The 21950-nt window shown below is 39.1% G+C and overlaps 1 protein-coding gene across 4 annotated transcripts in view; it reads left to right on the forward strand.

Annotated features, from left to right (window-relative positions):
- LOC121591884 (WW domain-containing adapter protein with coiled-coil homolog) overlaps nt 1-21950 on the forward strand; it is a 59158-nt gene that overhangs the window by 17041 nt on the left and 20167 nt on the right. For 2 of the 4 annotated variants that reach the window (XM_041912930.1, XM_041912931.1), the window contains exon 8: nt 3852-4116. The exons of the other annotated variants lie outside the window; for them this stretch is intronic. In XM_041912930.1, coding sequence (XP_041768864.1) covers nt 3852-4086 — 235 coding nt within the window. In that variant the 3' untranslated portion in view covers nt 4087-4116. Of the gene's footprint in view, nt 1-3851; nt 4117-21950 lie in introns of those variants that run through there. 4 annotated transcript variants of the gene reach the window in all.

The raw sequence follows: 21950 nt of genomic DNA on the forward strand, positions 1-21950 counted from the left end.
GTTTTAAATAGGCTTCTTCACCCTCGATTGCCACGGGCATCGAATGGTCTCATCAGCAGCGGCACGAAATAAAATAAACCATCAATACACCGATAACACTTTAAATCCCAATCCAGCTTCTCCCACAGCGTCTCAAGGTCACACACAAATTAATAAATGCTAATACCCACCAATAACAATACACAACCGCAATGCACATATATGAATCAACGCATACACCACAAACACCCAATCAGCTGGCGGCGGAAGGCACGGGTAGAAGCGCAAGTAAGGCAAGCCAGGGTGAGGGAGGGAGAAGAAGCGGACGAGAAAATGGGCGCCAATATTTTTAAATTTTTTTTGACCGTGTTTTTTTGCTCCGCCGCCATAAATAGTTCGTCCATTTCGCCAACAGATGGCGCTAAACTTGCTCGACCCAGCGCAGGAATCGCTGAAGTTCAGCGCGGGAGACCAGGCCAAATCTGCACTGGCCAGCGCAGATTTTGGTACATTTCCTGCGCTGGAAACTGCTCGAATTTGCGCAGCGGGGTGGTGGTTACATTTATCCCAAGGTGCATTAAAGAAATCTGGTGATGGAATCCAGAATCAAAGTGTATGTAGTCCAGGTGGTCTCATAGCATGTTTTTTATAACCAAATTTGAATATCACTTTTTGACAGGGTGGGTGATGAACACAACGGATAGCCTTTCGACGAATACACAAAACACTCTCAAAATCTTCATTCAGAAACAGAAGCGATAAAAATCAGCCTTCTAAATTCATACATCTTGAAATAAGCCCACCTGTATATTATACCTACTTAGATAGCTGCTCTAAAACTGCTATACAATGCAATCAGCTCACAGGCTGCTAGAAAACTGCTATACAATGCAATCAGCTGACAGGCTGAAATTTCAGCCTACGAACTTAAAACGGAAAGGGCCCCTAAAAAAGTAGCAGTAACAAGTAAAGGAAGTAGCAAGGAGTTATGGAAAGTGCTGAAAAGTTTACTAAGGTCAGAGGAATCACGCATTTCTGTTGTTAAATTTAATGGGTTGTAATTCAACTTGTTTTTTGTAAATAGTGTTTTAGACATCAATCAAAATATTGCTAACGCCAGATCGCCTGATTCTTTGTTTTGTAATGATGCTCCAAGAAACCAATTCAAATTTTAGAAAATCACAATAGAGAAATTATAAACTATTTGTTTCAGTTTGTCCAAGGACGGGTATAGGTAATGTTAACTCTAATACTATTCAGGATTGCGTCCATGTGATAGGATAGTCTCTTCTTGTAGTGATCAATTAATCGCTGGAGGAGGGTATTTTTCCGGATAAATGGAAGGAATCATTGGTAATAAATACATATTCCTAAAGCGAACGGAGCTGCCAGAGCGGAAGAGTTTCGTCCCATCAATATGTTGCATGTACTCGAAATGTGCTGGAGTGTGTGGAAAATGTGTGGTTGAGGAGCAATTGGTCCAGTTTCTAACCAGTTTCATTCTAACCAGGTCCAGTTTCTATTCATCTTCAGCTTTGTATCTCATACTCAACATGACCAACCTGTGACCAAGTTTGAAATATCTTTAAAGGATTTGGCATTGAGCTGTACGAGTTGTCGAAGGTAGTTTACTACAACAGTCGAACTCTTCATAATGAGTTTTTTCATAAACAGCAAATGTTCAACAAATACCTCTCATAACGACCAAAATCCCGCATAACGACTAAAATCATTTGTGTCTCTGATGCATTTTTCCGTGCGGATATGAAATCAAGATATCATGATCGATAAACACACTTGTGATTCAAACAATTATTACGACACTTCTCCTTCTGGCAACCGTTTTATATTAAACGATTACTTAGTACAGTAGGTCAGTGCTCTCCAACCTTTTTAGGATCGCAGACCTCTTGGCTTTGAAAATGCATTTTACGCGGCCCACATCCATCAAGAGCATACATCAACTAACTTAGTTCAATGTTTTTGACAAAAATATATTTAAATCGTATCCTGGACATGCCTGTTGAACATTTAATCTTTATTGTAAATAAATAATGTACGAGATGTATAGCAATAGGGTTTTCTTTTTCAAAAAAAAAAAAATCTTTCGTGGACCACATCTGTTAACGCCACGGACCACAAGTTGGAGATCACTGCAATAGGTGACCGAGATATAATCGAACTCCAGTCAGTGGACCATATTCGCTAACTGTAGGGACCGTTCGAAGGATTGATTGTTTTAATTGGCTCTGACCTGAACGATATAAATAAATTAAAGTTGATGTAATTTATAAATTAAAATGTGATGGCGTAAATTAATAGCATACGTAGGTAAAAAAACCAAAATTTGTGGGGAAAATGGACATTTGTGATGAATTTCCCTTCATGAGACTCCAGATGTTTCATATTTTGTCATTTAAGTGTTTTGAAATTGCGATTCACTCTAGTTAGCTAAATTCCTGTCGAAAAGCACTCCAGTTATAATGCATTCAATTAGCGGTCATCAACTGCATCAAAACTCTTATTTGCCTGAGCGATAATTAAAATCAAACTAATGCTGAATGTTTATTGATCATGATATCTTAATTTCATATCCGCACGGAACTACTTAAAGCTGGAATAAGAGGTCATTTTGTTTTACTCCACATTATTTAACTTTTCAGTACTTACCTCATAATTAGTACAGGTTCCCGAGATAAGCGGACCTTTATTCGATATCAAATCAAATAACTTATTTAGTTACTATAACTTCTCGTCAAATGCTACGTTACACGAATATTTGCTGTATTTTGAATGAAAACTGCGTGATTCGACTTTCGAAATACGTGGTTTCTCTCAACCCCCATTAATAGCGTATCTTGTGGACAGCCTCTAATTTCAATCGCAATTCTAATCGCGATCGCAATCAGCATCTCAATCGCATCACAATCAGTACCCCATTCGAATAGCAATCCCAATCCTAATCAGAATCCCAAAAGAATCCCACTCTCAATCGAATTGTAATCCCAATCGGAATCACAATACAAACGGCATCCGATCCGATCGAATCTTTCTAGGGATTGAATCTTCGAATCTTCCGAATCCTGAATCTCCCAACTCTACACTACACAAAAGATGATGTGCAAACTGTGTCATTATCATTATTTTAACTCCTTCCCTCTCCCCCACGCGAGGATTGAATCGAAACGAAGAACAAAGGCACAGCCCGAGTCTTACTCGGGCAAAACAATGAATGAGTTAACTATTGTACTCGTACTATCGACGGTGGCGCTCATGTCGATGCATTCTACACGGACTTGAAGACAGTAGTTTTTTCTCTACCTTACTCTATGTTGCTCGCTAAACTTACCAAATTGAGTACCATTTGAGCATCAAAGCCTCAGCACCATTTTTCGATTGAAAAAATTCGATAGGCGCTCACATAAAACTGACAGTATAACTTTTTCTTTCATTTCCTACCCCTACATGAAGTCGATTCTTATCGAGCTCAATATTAAGTGTAGGCAAAATATTTTTTTACATAAATAATAAATGATTTTTTATTACTCACAATATTGAAAACACATCAACCTCGATTTATAGAATTATTCTGATATTCGAAAATTTCCGCAGCTCAATGCGTTGCGGATTTTTCGCCATACAAAGCGGAACATGCGGAACATAGTTCATTTTGCTCGTGAGTGTCTTTTCAAAAGCAGTTTTCAAAAAGATCAGTAAAATAAACACATTTGCGGCGAAATAAGTGTCAAATGACACCAACATGACAGCCGGATCGATTGATTTTTTTACTGATATTTAACTGAAGAAGCTGATGATGCTGATACTGATGATGTCATTGCTACAGGAAACCAATTGCTTGTTCTAATTTTCAGGACGACCAAAAAAATTTCGCGAAGCGGTATCAACCGTCTGTTGCAGCATTGTTCGTCCGGTGCTAGAATTTGGCATGTATGCTCTGGATGGAGCACTACAACTGCTAATACTATTGATAGTCGTCTAGGCTTTATTATAAAGTATTTACATATTGCGAGTTCTAGATCATTATCTAAACACCAAGAAAAAAAAATGCAATTTATACTGCGTTGGAAAATTCTTGACGTAAATTGAACTGATTTGATATTTGTTGGATATCTGTTGGTGTCTAGGGGGGGGGGGGGGGGATATTGCTGTTGGCTTTGTTTTAAACTCACCGTAGTGGTTTGCGGGCGGGAGGGAGGGGAGGGTTTGGTCCCTCGACTTCCCATTAAGTTAAATCAATTATTTATTTATTAATAATTTTATTTATTTATTTAGGTATTTAACACCTAATCCCTAACTTATTCCCCTAACATCTGCCTTAATCCGGTGTCGCTAAAATTTTAAATTCTTTAAATGTGTTGGTCGTTAAATTAAAATAAAAGTGATAAGACCATGTATTGAATTGCCTTGTCATAGTTAGTAACGGCTCATTGTATCCATATAAAATATGCCTGCTCTCATCAACAAGCAAGTTATGAGAGCGAAGAGGTCTCAGAGGGGAATTTTAGCAACAAATACACATTGGTTTACCTTAAAACGGCGTTCGAGCGTCTATAGGCCAAGCAGAAGGCAACGCGAGCGATAACTTGGCATGGCTGTAAGTCCTCTGAATTGGTCGCATTATAAAGCAAGTCTTGTAAACTTCCGTTGTATTGCCTCTATTTTACTGAGCACCGTAGTGCAATTCGGGAACCAAAGTGCTGAGCAGTCATCACCCACCAGCGCACAAGACAAGTAAACAACGACATAAGACTTAAGACATAACTAAATTATCGGAATTGTCGAAAGATAAAACCTAGCATCTTGTATGCCTTGTTAATAGTGTTGTCAACGTGTAAATGGAAATTTACAGTGTAACACCGCCTAACAGTACAGTGTAACACCGCCTAACAACAAATAATTATACTTGATCGTTTTTTCAAGTCTATGAAACAATATAGTAAAAAAAAATATCAAGGGATAGCTCTTCGTCCATGAGGCCCCTATTGGGCACAGAAGTTTTTGATGAGACTACTGTACACACTGTTGCATATGCTTGAATTACCATTCACGGGGCCTATAAATTGACGGGGCCCCCGCGGCCGCTCAGTCCGCGTACCGTTAAATCCGCCACTGCGCGTATCTCCAAATCCGCGGAAGTTGAGAACCGCGTGACTCAGGAACAGACTGTAGTGCTTTTTCATCGATGGTCTTCTTGACGGTGGCATCGACTCATCGACGCTGTTGTCCCGCAGCAACGTGTGTGCACCATCTCACCTGCTTAATGGCCGTATAGACCTTGCGTGAAATCGAAAATTTGTTTTTTTTGCAATGTTTCATTAAATATTATTCGGAATATTTCTCATCGTACACCAAAACAAAGGAAATTCAATTCCCCAACTACTGAGATTATAAAACATGCTGAGTGGAGCGAAATGTGTTCGAATTTACCGGCGAGTGAAAATGTTCGTTTATGTTTCCAGTGCACAAGAAGGGTGATAAAGGCGTAATTGATAACTATCGTGACATTACTTCGATGTGTGCTGCAGCTAAAATATTCGAATTAACTGTACAAAGAACTATCTTGCTTAAGTGCACTTCCTACATCGCAACCTGCCAGCATGGATTTGTACCCCGACGCTCCACTACTACCAATCTACTTCAATTTGTTTCAACGTGTACTCATTCCTTTGACCAACGATATCAAGTAGATGCACTTTATACCGATCTGAAAGCTGCCTTTGATAGTGTGAATCACAAACTCCTTGAAAAGAAACTTCGGCACATTGGTTTCTCTTATGATACTGTTTCATGGATTAATTCTTACTTATCAAATCGTCGATATAGAGTCAAAATTGCTAATGTTGTGTCTGATGAGTTCGTTAGTTTATCTGGAGTACTCCAAAGTAATAACTTTGAGCCGTTGTTGTTTTTACTGTACATATATGAATCAACGCATACACCACAAACACCCAATCAGCTGGCGGCGGAAGGCACGGGTAGAAGCGCAAGTAAGGCAAGCCAGGGTGAGGGAGGGAGAAGAAGCGGACGAGAAAATGGGCGCCAATATTTTTAAATTTTTTTTGACCGTGTTTTTTTGCTCCGCCGCCATAAATAGTTCGTCCATTTCGCCAACAGATGGCGCTAAACTTGCTCGACCCAGCGCAGGAATCGCTGAAGTCCAGCGCGGGAGACCAGGCCAAATCTGCACTGGCCAGCGCAGATTTTGGTACATTTCCTGCGCTGGAAACTGCTCGAATTTGCGCAGCGGGGTGGTGGTTACATTTATCCCAAGGTGCATTAAAGAAATCTGGTGATGGAATCCAGAATCAAAGTGTATGTAGTCCAGGTGGTCTCATAGCATGTTTTTTATAACCAAATTTGAATATCACTTTTTGACAGGGTGGGTGATGAACACAACGGATAGCCTTTCGACGAATACACAAAACACTCTCAAAATCTTCATTCAGAAACAGAAGCGATAAAAATCAGCCTTCTAAATTCATACATCTTGAAATAAGCCCACCTGTATATTATACCTACTTAGATAGCTGCTCTAAAACTGCTATACAATGCAATCAGCTCACAGGCTGCTAGAAAACTGCTATACAATGCAATCAGCTGACAGGCTGAAATTTCAGCCTACGAACTTAAAACGGAAAGGGCCCCTAAAAAAGTAGCAGTAACAAGTAAAGGAAGTAGCAAGGAGTTATGGAAAGTGCTGAAAAGTTTACTAAGGTCAGAGGAATCACGCATTTCTGTTGTTAAATTTAATGGGTTGTAATTCAACTTGTTTTTTGTAAATAGTGTTTTAGACATCAATCAAAATATTGCTAACGCCAGATCGCCTGATTCTTTGTTTTGTAATGATGCTCCAAGAAACCAATTCAAATTTTAGAAAATCACAATAGAGAAATTATAAACTATTTGTTTCAGTTTGTCCAAGGACGGGTATAGGTAATGTTAACTCTAATACTATTCAGGATTGCGTCCATGTGATAGGATAGTCTCTTCTTGTAGTGATCAATTAATCGCTGGAGGAGGGTATTTTTCCGGATAAATGGAAGGAATCATTGGTAATAAATACATATTCCTAAAGCGAACGGAGCTGCCAGAGCGGAAGAGTTTCGTCCCATCAATATGTTGCATGTACTCGAAATGTGCTGGAGTGTGTGGAAAATGTGTGGTTGAGGAGCAATTGGTCCAGTTTCTAACCAGTTTCATTCTAACCAGGTCCAGTTTCTAGTCATCTTCAGCTTTGTATCTCATACTCAACATGACCAACCTGTGACCAAGTTTGAAATATCTTTAAAGGATTTGGCATTGAGCTGTACGAGTTGTCGAAGGTAGTTTACTACAACAGTCGAACTCTTCATAATGAGTTTTTTCATAAACAGCAAATGTTCAACAAATACCTCTCATAACGACCAAAATCCCGCATAACGACTAAAATCATTTGTGTCTCTGATGCATTTTTCCGTGCGGATATGAAATCAAGATATCATGATCGATAAACACACTTGTGATTCAAACAATTATTACGACACTTCTCCTTCTGGCAACCGTTTTATATTAAACGATTACTTAGTACAGTAGGTCAGTGCTCTCCAACCTTTTTAGGATCGCAGACCTCTTGGCTTTGAAAATGCATTTTACGCGGCCCACATCCATCAAGAGCATACATCAACTAACTTAGTTCAATGTTTTTGACAAAAATATATTTAAATCGTATCCTGGACATGCCTGTTGAACATTTAATCTTTATTGTAAATAAATAATGTACGAGATGTATAGCAATAGGGTTTTCTTTTTCAAAAAAAAAAAAATCTTTCGTGGACCACATCTGTTAACGCCACGGACCACAAGTTGGAGATCACTGCAATAGGTGACCGAGATATAATCGAACTCCAGTCAGTGGACCATATTCGCTAACTGTAGGGACCGTTCGAAGGATTGATTGTTTTAATTGGCTCTGACCTGAACGATATAAATAAATTAAAGTTGATGTAATTTATAAATTAAAATGTGATGGCGTAAATTAATAGCATACGTAGGTAAAAAAACCAAAATTTGTGGGGAAAATGGACATTTGTGATGAATTTCCCTTCATGAGACTCCAGATGTTTCATATTTTGTCATTTAAGTGTTTTGAAATTGCGATTCACTCTAGTTAGCTAAATTCCTGTCGAAAAGCACTCCAGTTATAATGCATTCAATTAGCGGTCATCAACTGCATCAAAACTCTTATTTGCCTGAGCGATAATTAAAATCAAACTAATGCTGAATGTTTATTGATCATGATATCTTAATTTCATATCCGCACGGAACTACTTAAAGCTGGAATAAGAGGTCATTTTGTTTTACTCCACATTATTTAACTTTTCAGTACTTACCTCATAATTAGTACAGGTTCCCGAGATAAGCGGACCTTTATTCGATATCAAATCAAATAACTTATTTAGTTACTATAACTTCTCGTCAAATGCTACGTTACACGAATATTTGCTGTATTTTGAATGAAAACTGCGTGATTCGACTTTCGAAATACGTGGTTTCTCTCAACCCCCATTAATAGCGTATCTCGTGGACAGCCTCTAATTTCAATCGCAATTCTAATCGCAATCGTAATCAGCATCTCAATCGCATCACAATCAGTACCCCATTCGAATAGCAATCCCAATCCTAATCAGAATCCCAAAAGAATCCCACTCTCAATCGAATTGTAATCCCAATCGGAATCACAATACAAACGGCATCCGATCCGATCGAATCTTTCTAGGGATTGAATCTTCGAATCTTCCGAATCCTGAATCTCCCAACTCTACACTACACAAAAGATGATGTGCTAACTGTGTCATTATCATTATTTTAACTCCTTCCCTCTCCCCCACGCGAGGATTGAATCGAAACGAAGAACAAAGGCACAGCCCGAGTCTTACTCGGGCAAAACAATGAATGAGTTAACTATTGTACTCGTACTATCGACGGTGGCGCTCATGTCGATGCATTCTACACGGACTTGAAGACAGTAGTTTTTTCTCTACCTTACTCTATGTTGCTCGCTAAACTTACCAAATTGAGTACCATTTGAGCACCAAAGCCTCAGCACCATTTTTCGATTGAAAAAAATCGATAGGCGCTCACATAAAACTGACAGTATAACTTTTTCTTTCATTTCCTACCCCTACATGAAGTCGATTCTTATCGAGCTCAATATTAAGTGTAGGCAAAATATTTTTTTTAAATAAATAATAAATGATTTTTTATTACTCACAATATTGAAAACACATCAACCTCGATTTATAGAATTATTCTGATATTCGAAAATTTCCGCAGCTCAATGCGTTGCGGATTTTTCGCCATACAAAGCGGAACATGCGGAACATAGTTCATTTTGCTCGTGAGTGTCTTTTCAAAAGCAGTTTTCAAAAAGATCAGTAAAATAAACACATTTGCGGCGAAATAAGTGTCAAATGACACCAACATGACAGCCGGATCGATCGATTTTTTTACTGATACTTAACTGAAGAAGCTGATGATGCTGATACTGATGATGTCATTGCTACAGGAAATCAATTGCTTGTTCTAATTTTCAGGACGACCAAAAAAATTTCGCGAAGCGGTATCAACCGTCTGTTGCAGCATTGTTCGTCCGGTGCTAGAATTTGGTATGTATGCTCTGGATGGAGCACTACAACTGCTAATACTATTGATAGTCGTCTAGGCTTTATTATAAAGTATTTACATATTGCGAGTTCTAGATCATTATCTAAACACCAAGAAAAAAAAATGCAATTTATACTGCGTTGGAAAATTCTTGACGTAAATTGAACTGATTTGATATTTGTTGGATATCTGTTGGTGTCTAGGGGGGGGGGGTGGATATTGCTGTTGGCTTTGTTTTAAACTCACCGTAGTGGTTTGCGTGCGGGAGGGAGGGGGGGGGTTTGGTCCCTCGACTTCCCATTAAGTTAAATCAATTATTTATTTATTAATAATTTTATTTATTTATTTAGGTATTTAACACCTAATCCCTAACTTATTCCCCTAACATCTGCCTTAATCCGGTGTCGCTAAAATTTTAAATTCTTTAAATGTGTTGGTCGTTAAATTAAAATAAAAGTGATAAGACCATGTATTGAATTGCCTTGTCATAGTTAGTAACGGCTCATTGTATCCATATAAAATATGCCTGCTCTCATCAACAAGCAAGTTATGAGAGCGAAGAGGTCTCAGAGGGGAATTTTAGCAACAAATACACATTGGTTTACCTTAAAACGGCGTTCGAGCGTCTATAGGCCAAGCAGAAGGCAACGCGAGCGATAACTTGGCATGGCTGTAAGTCCTCTGAATTGGTCGCATTATAAAGCAAGTCTTGTAAACTTCCGTTGTATTGCCTCTATTTTACTGAGCACCGTAGTGCAATTCGGGAACCAAAGTGCTGAGCAGTCATCACCCACCAGCGCACAAGACAAGTAAACAACGACATAAGACTTAAGACATAACTAAATTATCGGAATTGTCGAAAGATAAAACCTAGCATCTTGTATGCCTTGTTAATAGTGTTGTCAACGTGTAAATGGAAATTTACAGTGTAACACCGCCTAACAGTACAGTGTAACACCGCCTAACAACAAATAATTATACTTGATCGTTTTTTCAAGTCTATGAAACAATATAGTAAAAAAAAATATCAAGGGATAGCTCTTCGTCCATGAGGCCCCTATTGGGCACAGAAGTTTTTGATGAGACTACTGTACACACTGTTGCATATGCTTGAATTACCATTCACGGGGCCTATAAATTGACGGGGCCCCCGCGGCCGCTCAGTCCGCGTACCGTTAAATCCGCCACTGCGCGTATCTCCAAATCCGCGGAAGTTGAGAACCGCGTGACTCAGGAACAGACTGTAGTGCTTTTTCATCGATGGTCTTCTTGACGGTGGCATCGACTCATCGACGCTGTTGTCCCGCAGCAACGTGTGTGCACCATCTCACCTGCTTAATGGCCGTATAGACCTTGCGTGAAATCGAAAATTTGTTTTTTTTGCAATGTTTCATTAAATATTATTCGGAATATTTCTCATCGTACACCAAAACAAAGGAAATTCAATTCCCCAACTACTGAGATTATAAAACATGCTGAGTGGAGCGAAATGTGTTCGAATTTACCGGCGAGTGAAAATGTTCGTTTATGTTTCCAGTGCACAAGAAGGGTGATAAAGGCGTAATTGATAACTATCGTGACATTACTTCGATGTGTGCTGCAGCTAAAATATTCGAATTAACTGTACAAAGAACTATCTTGCTTAAGTGCACTTCCTACATCGCAACCTGCCAGCATGGATTTGTACCCCGACGCTCCACTACTACCAATCTACTTCAATTTGTTTCAACGTGTACTCATTCCTTTGACCAACGATATCAAGTAGATGCACTTTATACCGATCTGAAAGCTGCCTTTGATAGTGTGAATCACAAACTCCTTGAAAAGAAACTTCGGCACATTGGTTTCTCTTATGATACTGTTTCATGGATTAATTCTTACTTATCAAATCGTCGATATAGAGTCAAAATTGCTAATGTTGTGTCTGATGAGTTCGTTAGTTTATCTGGAGTACTCCAAAGTAATAACTTTGAGCCGTTGTTGTTTTTACTGTTTATCAACGATTTGGCCACTTGTGCTCCATCCAATATTTGTTTTATGTATGCTGACGATCGAGTCTTACGTATGGGCGCACGTATGACGGCCATGTTGTTACGTCGTACGAGTTGACGACTGTACCACCAGACCGGCCACACAACAGTTTGTAGGAGCGATTGAAAGACGATGTAAACCGTTCTAAGAGTGAACTAAGACTAACTACAATTATTCGATATTCAGTGTAACCACGGTTGCTGTAACCAATGGCTACTTGATTACAACTAAGACATTGCTATAAGCAATCCACCACAGAGTCCCCCTCAGTTACGCCAAGAACCGAACACGGTGACCGGATGGCGTAACTTTTGTTCTTTCGTTATCTTCATTCGAATCCTTTTCGCAAATATATGCTGGTTTAATACGATCAATCGAAATCCTTCGTTTCTCACCGTTCATATTTAAGTCCATATACTTTTCATGCCTTTCGATTATTTGAAAAGGTCCCTCGTATGGGTGTGAAGAGGCCGCTTGACTGAATCGATTCGAACAAAAACGCTTTTGCAACTTTGCAAATCCTTCGGAACAAATACCGATCGTTTGTCATGATGCGAGTTTCTGATTGGTCCAATTTGTTGCATGGTCCGGCAAAGCAGTTTGGCAAACTCTGAGCGACATATTTCCGTCTTCGAGGGTTCCAAAAAATCGCCAGGAATTCGTAGTGGCTGTCCGTATGTCATCTCGGCAACAGAACAATCGATATCTTCCCTGATAACAGTTCGCAAACCGAGCAGGACCAACGGCAGTTTATCGCACCAACGTTTCGAATCGACACAAGTGAGCGAAGTTTTTAACGTTCGATGAAAACGCTCGATAAGACCGTTAGCTTCGGGATGATACGCTGTAGTACGAATACGGAGAGCCCCAAGAAGCCGCGTCAATTCCGTGAACAATTCGGATTCAAATTGTCGTCCTTGATCGGTCGTGATTGTTTCTGGAACACCAAACCGAGAAATCCAACATTCGCAAAATGCTTTAGCGACTGTTTCTGCTAGTATATCTGGCAAAGGAACTGCTTCCGGCCAACGACTAAACCGGTCGATCATCGTTAATAAATACCGCTTTCCGTTCGACGTCGGAAGTGGTCCAACCAAATCGATATGAACATGGCGGAAACGACTTTTTGGAAGCTCGAATTCGTTGAGCGCCGCAGATGTATGCCGATGGATTTTCGATCGTTGACAATCAATACAAGATCTGACGAAGCGGGCGACGTCTCGATTCATTGAGGGCCAAACAAACCTTCGCGCAACCATTTTTCTCGTTGCTCGAACACCGGGATGAGAAAGGCAATGGATGTTGCGAAGAACTTCTAACCGTAACTTCTCTGGTACATACGGTCTGACATGTACATTATCCGACACATCACAATACAGCAATTGATTAGTTGAAACAGATGATCTTAACTGCAAGTTCATCGATGTAGTTCGATCAGCAAGTAGCTTCTGTAGTTCTGGATCGTCATGCTGCGCTTTCGATAATAATTCAAAATCCACTGTTGAAGGAGCTGAGATGGTGTTGACTCTGGATAATGCGTCTGCAGCAGAATTGTCTTTGCCACTAATGTGCCGAATATCTTTTGTGAAACTCGAAATGTACTGCAAATATCGTTCTTCATGAGGAAGATGATTTGAATTAGAATTCAGAGCATACGTGAGCGGACGATGATCAGTATAAATAGTGAATTCTCTCCCTTCCACTAGATGTCGAAAATACTGCACCGCTAATTTCATGGCTGTTAACTCGCGACCGAAGACAGAATACTTTTTCTGTGAAGGGGAAAATTTCTGCGAGAAGAACCCCAGCGGTTGCCATGCGCCAGCGACATTTTGTTGTAGAGTAGCTCCTGCCGCTGTATCCGAAGCATCAATCATCAGTCCCATTCGTTTTGACGAGTCAGGATAGGACAATAAAGCTGCGTTTGCTAAACTTCCCTTGCATTTCACGAAAGCTTCGTCTGCTTCGATCGTCCACTGAAGTTTTCTTGTATCGTTTTTTCGATTCCCAATAATGAGTGCTTGCAATGGTTGTTGCAATGAGACAGCATTCCGGATGAAGCGTTTGTAACCATTCAGCAATGCCAAAAATCGTCGAAGATCCTTCACCGTAATCGGACGACTGTAATCAACAACGGCTTGAACGCGATTAGCTTGAGGTTTGATACCAGATGCATTGATGTGATACCCCAAAAAGTTAACTTCTGTTTGGACAAACTTGCATTTGTCCAAGTTCAGTACCAAGCCGTTTGATTTGAGACGCTCAAAGACAGTTCGCACGTGCGATAGGTGTTCCTCCTCATTAGACGATGCAATGCATATATCATCGACAAACACCACCACAAAATCCAAATCACCGAAGACATGATGCATAAAGCGCTGAAATGTCTGGCTCGCGTTGCATAATCCAAATTGCATCTTGGTAAATTCAAAGAGCCCGAACGGAGTGATTACAGCAGTCTTTGGAACGTCGCTTTCCTCGACCGGAACAAAATGATATGCTCGTACCAAATCTAGAGTGGTAAAACAATTCTTACCTAAGAAATTGTTTAGCAAATCGTGAATATGTGGCACAGGATAACGATCTGGCACAGTTATCCGGTTTAAACTCCTGTAATCTCCGACAAAGCGCCATTGACCATTCTTTTTCGGTACGCAATGAAGTGGACTTGCCCAACTGCTTTTGGAAGGGCGACAAATCCCGAGCTCCATCATGGTCTCAAATTCTTTTTTAGCGGCTTGGAGTTTGTCTGGCGGCATTCTACGAGGTTTGGAAGCAACTGGAGGTCCAGTGGTTTGAATATGATGGGTTACATTATGTCTTACCTCAGTGCGCATTGTCGGCGGGGCGGTGATTTCTCGAAATTCGACCAGCAAGTCTCGAAAAGGATGATCTTTTGCTATAGTTGTTACACCGTAAACCGAAGATTTCGATAATCCACAAACAGTGTGTAATTTCGTACCACCATCAATAAGTCTTCTGTTTCCAAGATCTACAAGAAGACCAAAATGCGCGAGGAAATCGGCACCAATAATTGCAGAAGTAACGTCGGCTTGCAAAAAATTCCACGAAAACTTTCGGCGTAGTCCGAGATCCACTGAAACAAACTTGCTCCCATACGTTCGTATTTTCGTTCCGTTTGCTGCATGGAGTAAAAACGGCGATGGTTCTCGAGTCTTCTCTATCTTGGATGCAGGTATTATCGATACATCCGATCCCGTGTCGATTAAGAACCGAATACTAGAAGATTTGTCGAAGATTTGCAGACGGCGACTAATTCTTAATCCGCCCACCTCGCCGATTTCGGATGGGCGGAAATCTAGTTTTTTGACTGATGATACTGACAAGGGCTTCGACATCGCGTAGCTCGATTTCCATACTTCCGGTGATACCAACAGATGTTTTCATTGGTACGATTTTGAGAAGTGGAACGCAATCGACCGCGCTCAGGTTGCCGTGCTTTCATTTGGCGTAGCTCTACTTTCATGGCAGCAACTTCTTCTGCTAAATTTTCCGTCGTTTCTTTTTGCACAGAAGCATGGATAACTGATGTTTGAGGAGCCATTTCTATCATTTTATCTGCCATCTCCGCCAGCTTCGAAAGACTTCCATCGTGGATGCTAAGTATTGCACGTATATTAGCTGGAAGTTTTTGCAGAAATAGTCTTTTTAACAAGGAATCATTCACATTCAATCCGGCAGCAAGTTCCTGCATCTTCGTTAAAAGATGCGTAGGACGAAGGTCTCCAAAATCGTACGATCCAAGTAGCTGATCCATTTTGGCTTGTTCCGTGAGCTCGAATCGAGAGATGAGGCGCTGCTTAACGGCTTCATATTTTCCTGTCGCAGGAGGCTGTTTTACATAATCGGCGATATGACAAAGCACGGATTGTTCGAGTTTAGCGACAATATGATAAAATTTTGTTTCATCCTTATGAACGCCGGCCAACAAAAACTGAATTTCAGCTTGCGAAAACCACAACGATGGATCGTTCTTCCAGAATTCCGGAAGTTTAACCGAAACGGCTGCAGTAGCAGGGGAAGTTTCTTCGTTAGTAACGTTTTCGGTAGACATGTTCGTTCACAAATTTTCAAATTAGGAGAACTAATAACAATCCGGAGATCACGTCGGGGTCACCAATGTAAGAGCGATTGAAAGACGATGTAAACCGTTCTAAGAGTGAACTAAGACTAACTACATTTATTCGATATTCAGTGTAACCACGGTTGCTGTAACCAATGGCTACTTGATTACAACTAAGACATTGCTATAAGCAATCCACCACAAGTTCATAGACTCTTTTAATTCTTGGTGCTTAGATAATGATCTAGAACTCGCAATGGGCAAATACTTTATAATAACGTTCCACAGAATAAAACACCCAATTGAATTCGATTATTCTATGGCATGTAGGACTTAGTCCTAGATCAGACACATGCTGCCGACGGACTTAAGATCAAAGCTGAACGTTCTTCTCGGATTTTTACAATTTTGTTAGTAAGGCTTATAAATTATTAGGATTTATTTATCGTCCATTTCGCGAATGCTATGATCTATTTAGCCTAAAATCACTCTATGTTTGTTTGGTTCGTTCAATGCACGGACCGTTGTTTGTTATTAGGTCTTCAAACGCTTGAACATCGTCAAAAAGTAAATCGAAGCGTGTTTGTTAGCAAATTGATAAATAATGAATTGGATACACCTTCTCTATTAGAAAAGTTTAACATTTATGCACCTGCTAGAACACTTCGATCGCGTAATTTACTCCATACCGTACCTAGACGCACACTTTATGGATCTAACGATCCTTTATTATCAATGTCAAGGCAATTTAACGACTGGATTGATCATTTTGATTTTAATCTCTCGACTGATTCTTATTAGTCGAGCCTCCTATTCAATTTCGGTGGTAATAGTCGTTGGTATAGGGATTAGTCTGAAGCTTAACAATAAGTTGTCGTAGCACAAGTATGCAGGACAATTATATATATGAATAAATAAATATTGGTGAGGCGGTTCATGTTTTCCGTTTCAATCGGACGAAAAATTTATATTTACCGTTTCACTCTCCAAATGTTCTGTCTTTCCGGAAAATTATTTCACTGTGAAATTGCAAACGGCTAAAACTCAAATAGCCAAAGTTGCTTAAGCAGCCAATTTTGGTATGCTAAAGATCGCTGCTTGACTTCGCCTTTTGAAGTAGATAAACATAATCAAAGTTCCAGGTGGTCCTTCTAAATAGCGCCTAAGCAGCTTCCTTATGTCAGGGTGCCGGGGAATATTTTTCTTTGTGTTTTATTTTCAACCAAAGTAATATCCATGAAATAAACAACAGGATTTGTTTTATTTGTGTACGTCTGAATATTTTTAAATCCTTAATATTCATAAATTACACGAAATGTATCACAATTTCCTGTACAATCACAATCACTTACCTCAAAATCCCTTCTTCAAAGAACTAATCTTACTTGTGTCGCAGTAATAAAATTATTGACGGCGCTAGATTTTGACAATTTGACAAGAGTCACCTACCGGTGCCATGCATTAAAAAGCTATGAAGCAAAGAGTACCGAGAGCTAGTTAAAAAGCGCCATAGTTCCGCAAAGTACTTCTAAGTAAGAGATAATTAATCAGCCACAAAGTACGACATCGGAATGATTTTTCATTAAACAGCCTCAAATCAGCTGTAGAGTTCGAGCTGGTTATTTAGGAAGCCATATGGTTCAACGATAGCTTTCTTAAAATATGTTTAAGCAAATCATTATACACAGTCTAAAACGATTAAAATATATGTTAATATAATAATAATAAATAAATAAATAAATATAATATATTAAATTCTAATAAAGGCTGATCAGCGTAACTTTCCAGTGGTTGCGTGAAAGATTTTCATTCAGTTTACATCTTACAATGGCAACCATATCCATCATGAAAAATGCAACGCCGACTTAGTTTTTAGTGTTTTGAAAGGTGAGGAGAACAATGATTCAAATTACAGTCAGAATTCAATAGATCAACGCCTTTCTGTGGTTTTTGAGCTGTTTCCATATATGGGCATAATTTTTGGTTTAGACATAGCCAAATAATGTCATCTAGGACGTGTAAGTAAAGTTTTCCAATTAGTAGACCGAAAAACTGTCCAGCAAGCTTCAAAGTCAGAAAAGAGACGTCTTATTTTAGGTGACGGATGCATGAAAACATCGAAACAACATTTCGTTAAAAAAAAAGTAACTGAAACAAATAACCTTCTTTTAGGGGTAACGGGTAATGTCGGCCTATACAGGCTGTCGATACTTATTAAGTGCCACGTAGCTGTATCCTTGCTTAAGGCGACAGTCTATGGGATGGGCATGTTGTTAAGGCGTTCGAATTGACGATAGTACCGCGAGACCACCCGATGCAACAAGAAAAAATCAATAGGAAAACAACTTGACTGCATACTTCCATGAGCGAGACACATTCAGGTACTATTCAGGTCCCGAAATATAAAAGGAAACTGTATCAATACCTTACCTCACTGTCCTGCAGCCTTTCAAGCTCGCCAGGCTCCGGAGGCCATGTTGTACCTATCGAAACGGACGACCCAGACCGTAAAGTCTTTTTTGATGGCGTGGAGGCGTCCGCCATTAAGGCCGGTAAAACGGACTAGCAGACGAAGGCGCGAGACCGTTAGCGGTTTCGGACACTCCTGAGACAGGCGAAGATCGCAAATTGGTTGTAGCGCCAGATAAGTAAGTAAGTAAGTATCAGGGCCCGGAGTCAGGATCCTGTTCCAGGATTGGTATGGAATCTTAATCAATTCAAGGACCAGTATGGGTTTGGGCTCAGTTCCAGTACAGGAAGGTATATGTTGCAGGATATGCATTGGGTCAGGATCGGTTCGTAGGGCAAACATTGTATTGACTTAGTTGAACGTTTTTAATCAAAAATATGTTTAAATCTTACTCTAATGTTTATTTCTTTTCTCGCGCCTGTAGAAAATTTAATCTTCAATATGGGGCTAAAATGAACTATATGTATTGTAATATGCTTTTCTTTAAAAAATCATTTTTTTCGCGGACCACTTCTGTTAATTCCACAGACCATAGGCTGGAGATCACTGAGTTAAAGGACCGGTAAGGGGTAGGGATCAGTTCCAGGGTCAGGTTCATGACTAATTCTAACACATATATGGGATTGGAATCAGTTTCAGCAGCAGAATGAGTTCTGCAAAATTCTAGCTCCGACATTGGTTCGGGATTAGTCCCAGGAGCAGCATCAATGTAGAATCATTTTGTCTTAATGTATCCCCTGGAATTAAAAATCACATGAAATTTGCGTTGTCTTTTAAAAAATCCGTTGCACGCATCCTTAGGTTATTAAATACCGTAATAATTATCTTGCAAACCCTGTAACCGAACCAAATTAACTAGTCAGTATGGAAAACCTAATAAAGGGGCCCTTTCCGTTGTAAGTTCGTAGGCGGAAATTTCAGCCTGTCAGATGTTTGCATTGTATAGCAGCTCGAGCAGCTTTCTAAGTAGGTATAATATACAGGTGGGATTATCCCAAGGTGTATGAATTTAGAAGGCTGATTTTTATCGCTTCTGTTTCTGAATGAAAATTTTAAGAGTGTTTTGAGAATTCGTCAAGTCTCAAGAAAGCTTGTTTGAACAAAAGTTTTCACCCATCCTGTCAAAAAGTGATGTTCAAATTTGGTTATAAAAACATGATATGAGACCACCTGGACTACATACACTTTGATTCAAGATTCCACCATCTGATCTTGGGATAAATGAAAACACCACCTTTTCCCCATTTTTTCGAGCAGATACTCGAATCTAATTCTAGCTTTAAGGCTAAAATAATCTAGGCCTGAAAATCGTAGGCTAGTTTTGTGTGTGGTTTTGTTTCGAGTGTGTGTTTTTGTATAAAACTGACTAGAATCGTGAAGGGCACCACAGTTTGATTTTCCAAAATTAAAAAAATACTGCAATCAGACCATATGTCCCTGGGGGGTGATAATGTACTCGAAAAAGTGTTTTCAGTCTTGCGATCCGTAGATCCCGGTATCGTCATCAATCTCACGTAAAGTTCAATCACGGGTTTCAAATGACGTAAAGTTCCTCAACCATGGCGACCCCCCAGAGGCCCTTAGCAACCACCTGATATTTTAATCCACTTTGGCTACTATTAGAGTAGGCTTATATTTGACAGCCTATATCTCTTCCTCTTTTTAACTTTGCTTTGGTTCGGTCTGGTTTATGTCACTAGTTTGAGGTATCACAACTTGTATTAAAATTCAGTCTGTCATGGATTGTGTTATTTGGTTTGTCTATTGGTCTGCTTGTGTCAGGTGTACTTTCTTCGTGCTAGTATTTAGTGTTTTTGGGTGAACATCAAACAACAGAAACACCAAGAATACACAATATACAATACACAAAACACAATAACGAACTGTGATAGACAAATTCTGTGATATAAACGATGTGACAACCACCGAATAAGAGACCAATACAACACATAACCAAAGAGAAAAAGACAGCGATGTTAAGCTCAATAACAGATAGTATGAGGCTTACAGGGTTTCCCACGATTTATTGGTTGATTCCCATGATTTTTTGGTTGTATTCAATATTTTTTGGAATGTTCCCACGATTTTTTGGGCGATTTCTAGAATTTGTTGGTTCATTTGTATTAATATACAATCGGACGATACCAATAAATTATAGAAACAAACCAACAATCTATGGGCCGCGATGAATAAACCGTGAGACGAGCCCAAATGATTATGGGAAACGACCAATAAATCGTAAAACCCTGTATTACAGCATAGGAAGCCATCGACATGATACAGGGTTTTCCGATAGAACTCAAGACGGGACACTTGATGAATCGGCGAGAGTCAATCGCGACTGACCGCTGAGCGCCGCGCACCCAGTTCAAGCAGCGTATGCAAAAAACACGCACACACTTACGCCGAAAATTCTTGTTCCTCACTTCTCTTGCCTTCTACCTTTCTTCCTCTTCCTCTACACTTCTCCTCACCAGTACATGCTACCGTATGCGGTACTAAACACTTAATTTTTATCCTCAAAAATGTCGAAAACACAATGAATGATAAAATAAATTCACGGAATAACACAAAGTAACACACTTCAATCTATGTTTTAATGTTAAATACGAACTCCCAAAGCCCCGAATATATTTTTAAAGAATATTTAATTGAACAACTGAGGTACATAACTTATATGAACAAATTAAATAAATGTAAACAAAGTTTGAATCCTGGGGACCTTACGTGAAGTGACGAATTGTCAAAATGCTCCAGATTCCACCACCTGATATTTTTAAATCCACTTTGGCATATAGCCAAGCTTTTGACTACGATGCCAATCACATCGTAGGAGGGCAATGCTAGAACTTAACCAAGAAGCACAAGAAGAAGTTGTTAGATGTGTTGCTTAACTGAGTTTTGATTTAGGAAAAAATAACTAGATTTGGAGTGTTTCAGTTTCATTTATTTTCTTATTCTGTTTTGTTTGGTTTGTTTTTTTTACTATTTGTTTTGGGGAAAGAAATGTTGTTTTCTTTACATGTTCATCCCTTGTGGGAGGAGATAATTTTTTTCTTACTCTTTTTTCATACCTTTTTTTGTTTGTTATATTGTGCTATATTGTGTTTTGCGATTAAATTAGGTTATTTTATTCCTTCTATATTTTTTCCTTTTTGAGCTTGTTTTACACTAGATTCACGGAACCCGTCAATTTGACGAAATTTAAACTTTGAAATGATATATTTCAAATAACTTTTGTTTAATATCTTAATTTTAACTTTTCTTAAATTTATCATAACATGCGTTTTTAGCATAAGTATTATTTTCATAACATTCAAAGATTTTCAGATATATCTATCTCAATCGATATTCGATATATATGTACAGAGCCCGTGAAATTGACGGTCGGTTGATTAAATTTAGTTCATTTAGTTAAGTTGTAACACATTTCAACAAAAGCAAACGTGGAAATGAAAGAGAACTAAAAACCACTTATTATGATTTAAAAAAAATTGATAAATGATCTAGATCAGGGTCTCCAAACTACGGCTCGCGGACCGCATGCGGCCCTCGATAGCCTATAATGCGGCACGCGTTGATGTTGCAAAGGATAATGTAAATATCATATTAGTTTCACAATTTTCACAATAAAATTTTTAATTTTTACTAAACCAAGCCAAAAATCAAGTTACTATAAAATAAAAATGCAGAATTTTAAAATATTCATTAATTATTTTCATA

This window comes from Anopheles merus, chromosome 2L (assembly GCF_017562075.2).
Source record: "Anopheles merus strain MAF chromosome 2L, AmerM5.1, whole genome shotgun sequence".
NCBI lineage: Eukaryota > Metazoa > Arthropoda > Insecta > Diptera > Culicidae > Anopheles > Anopheles merus.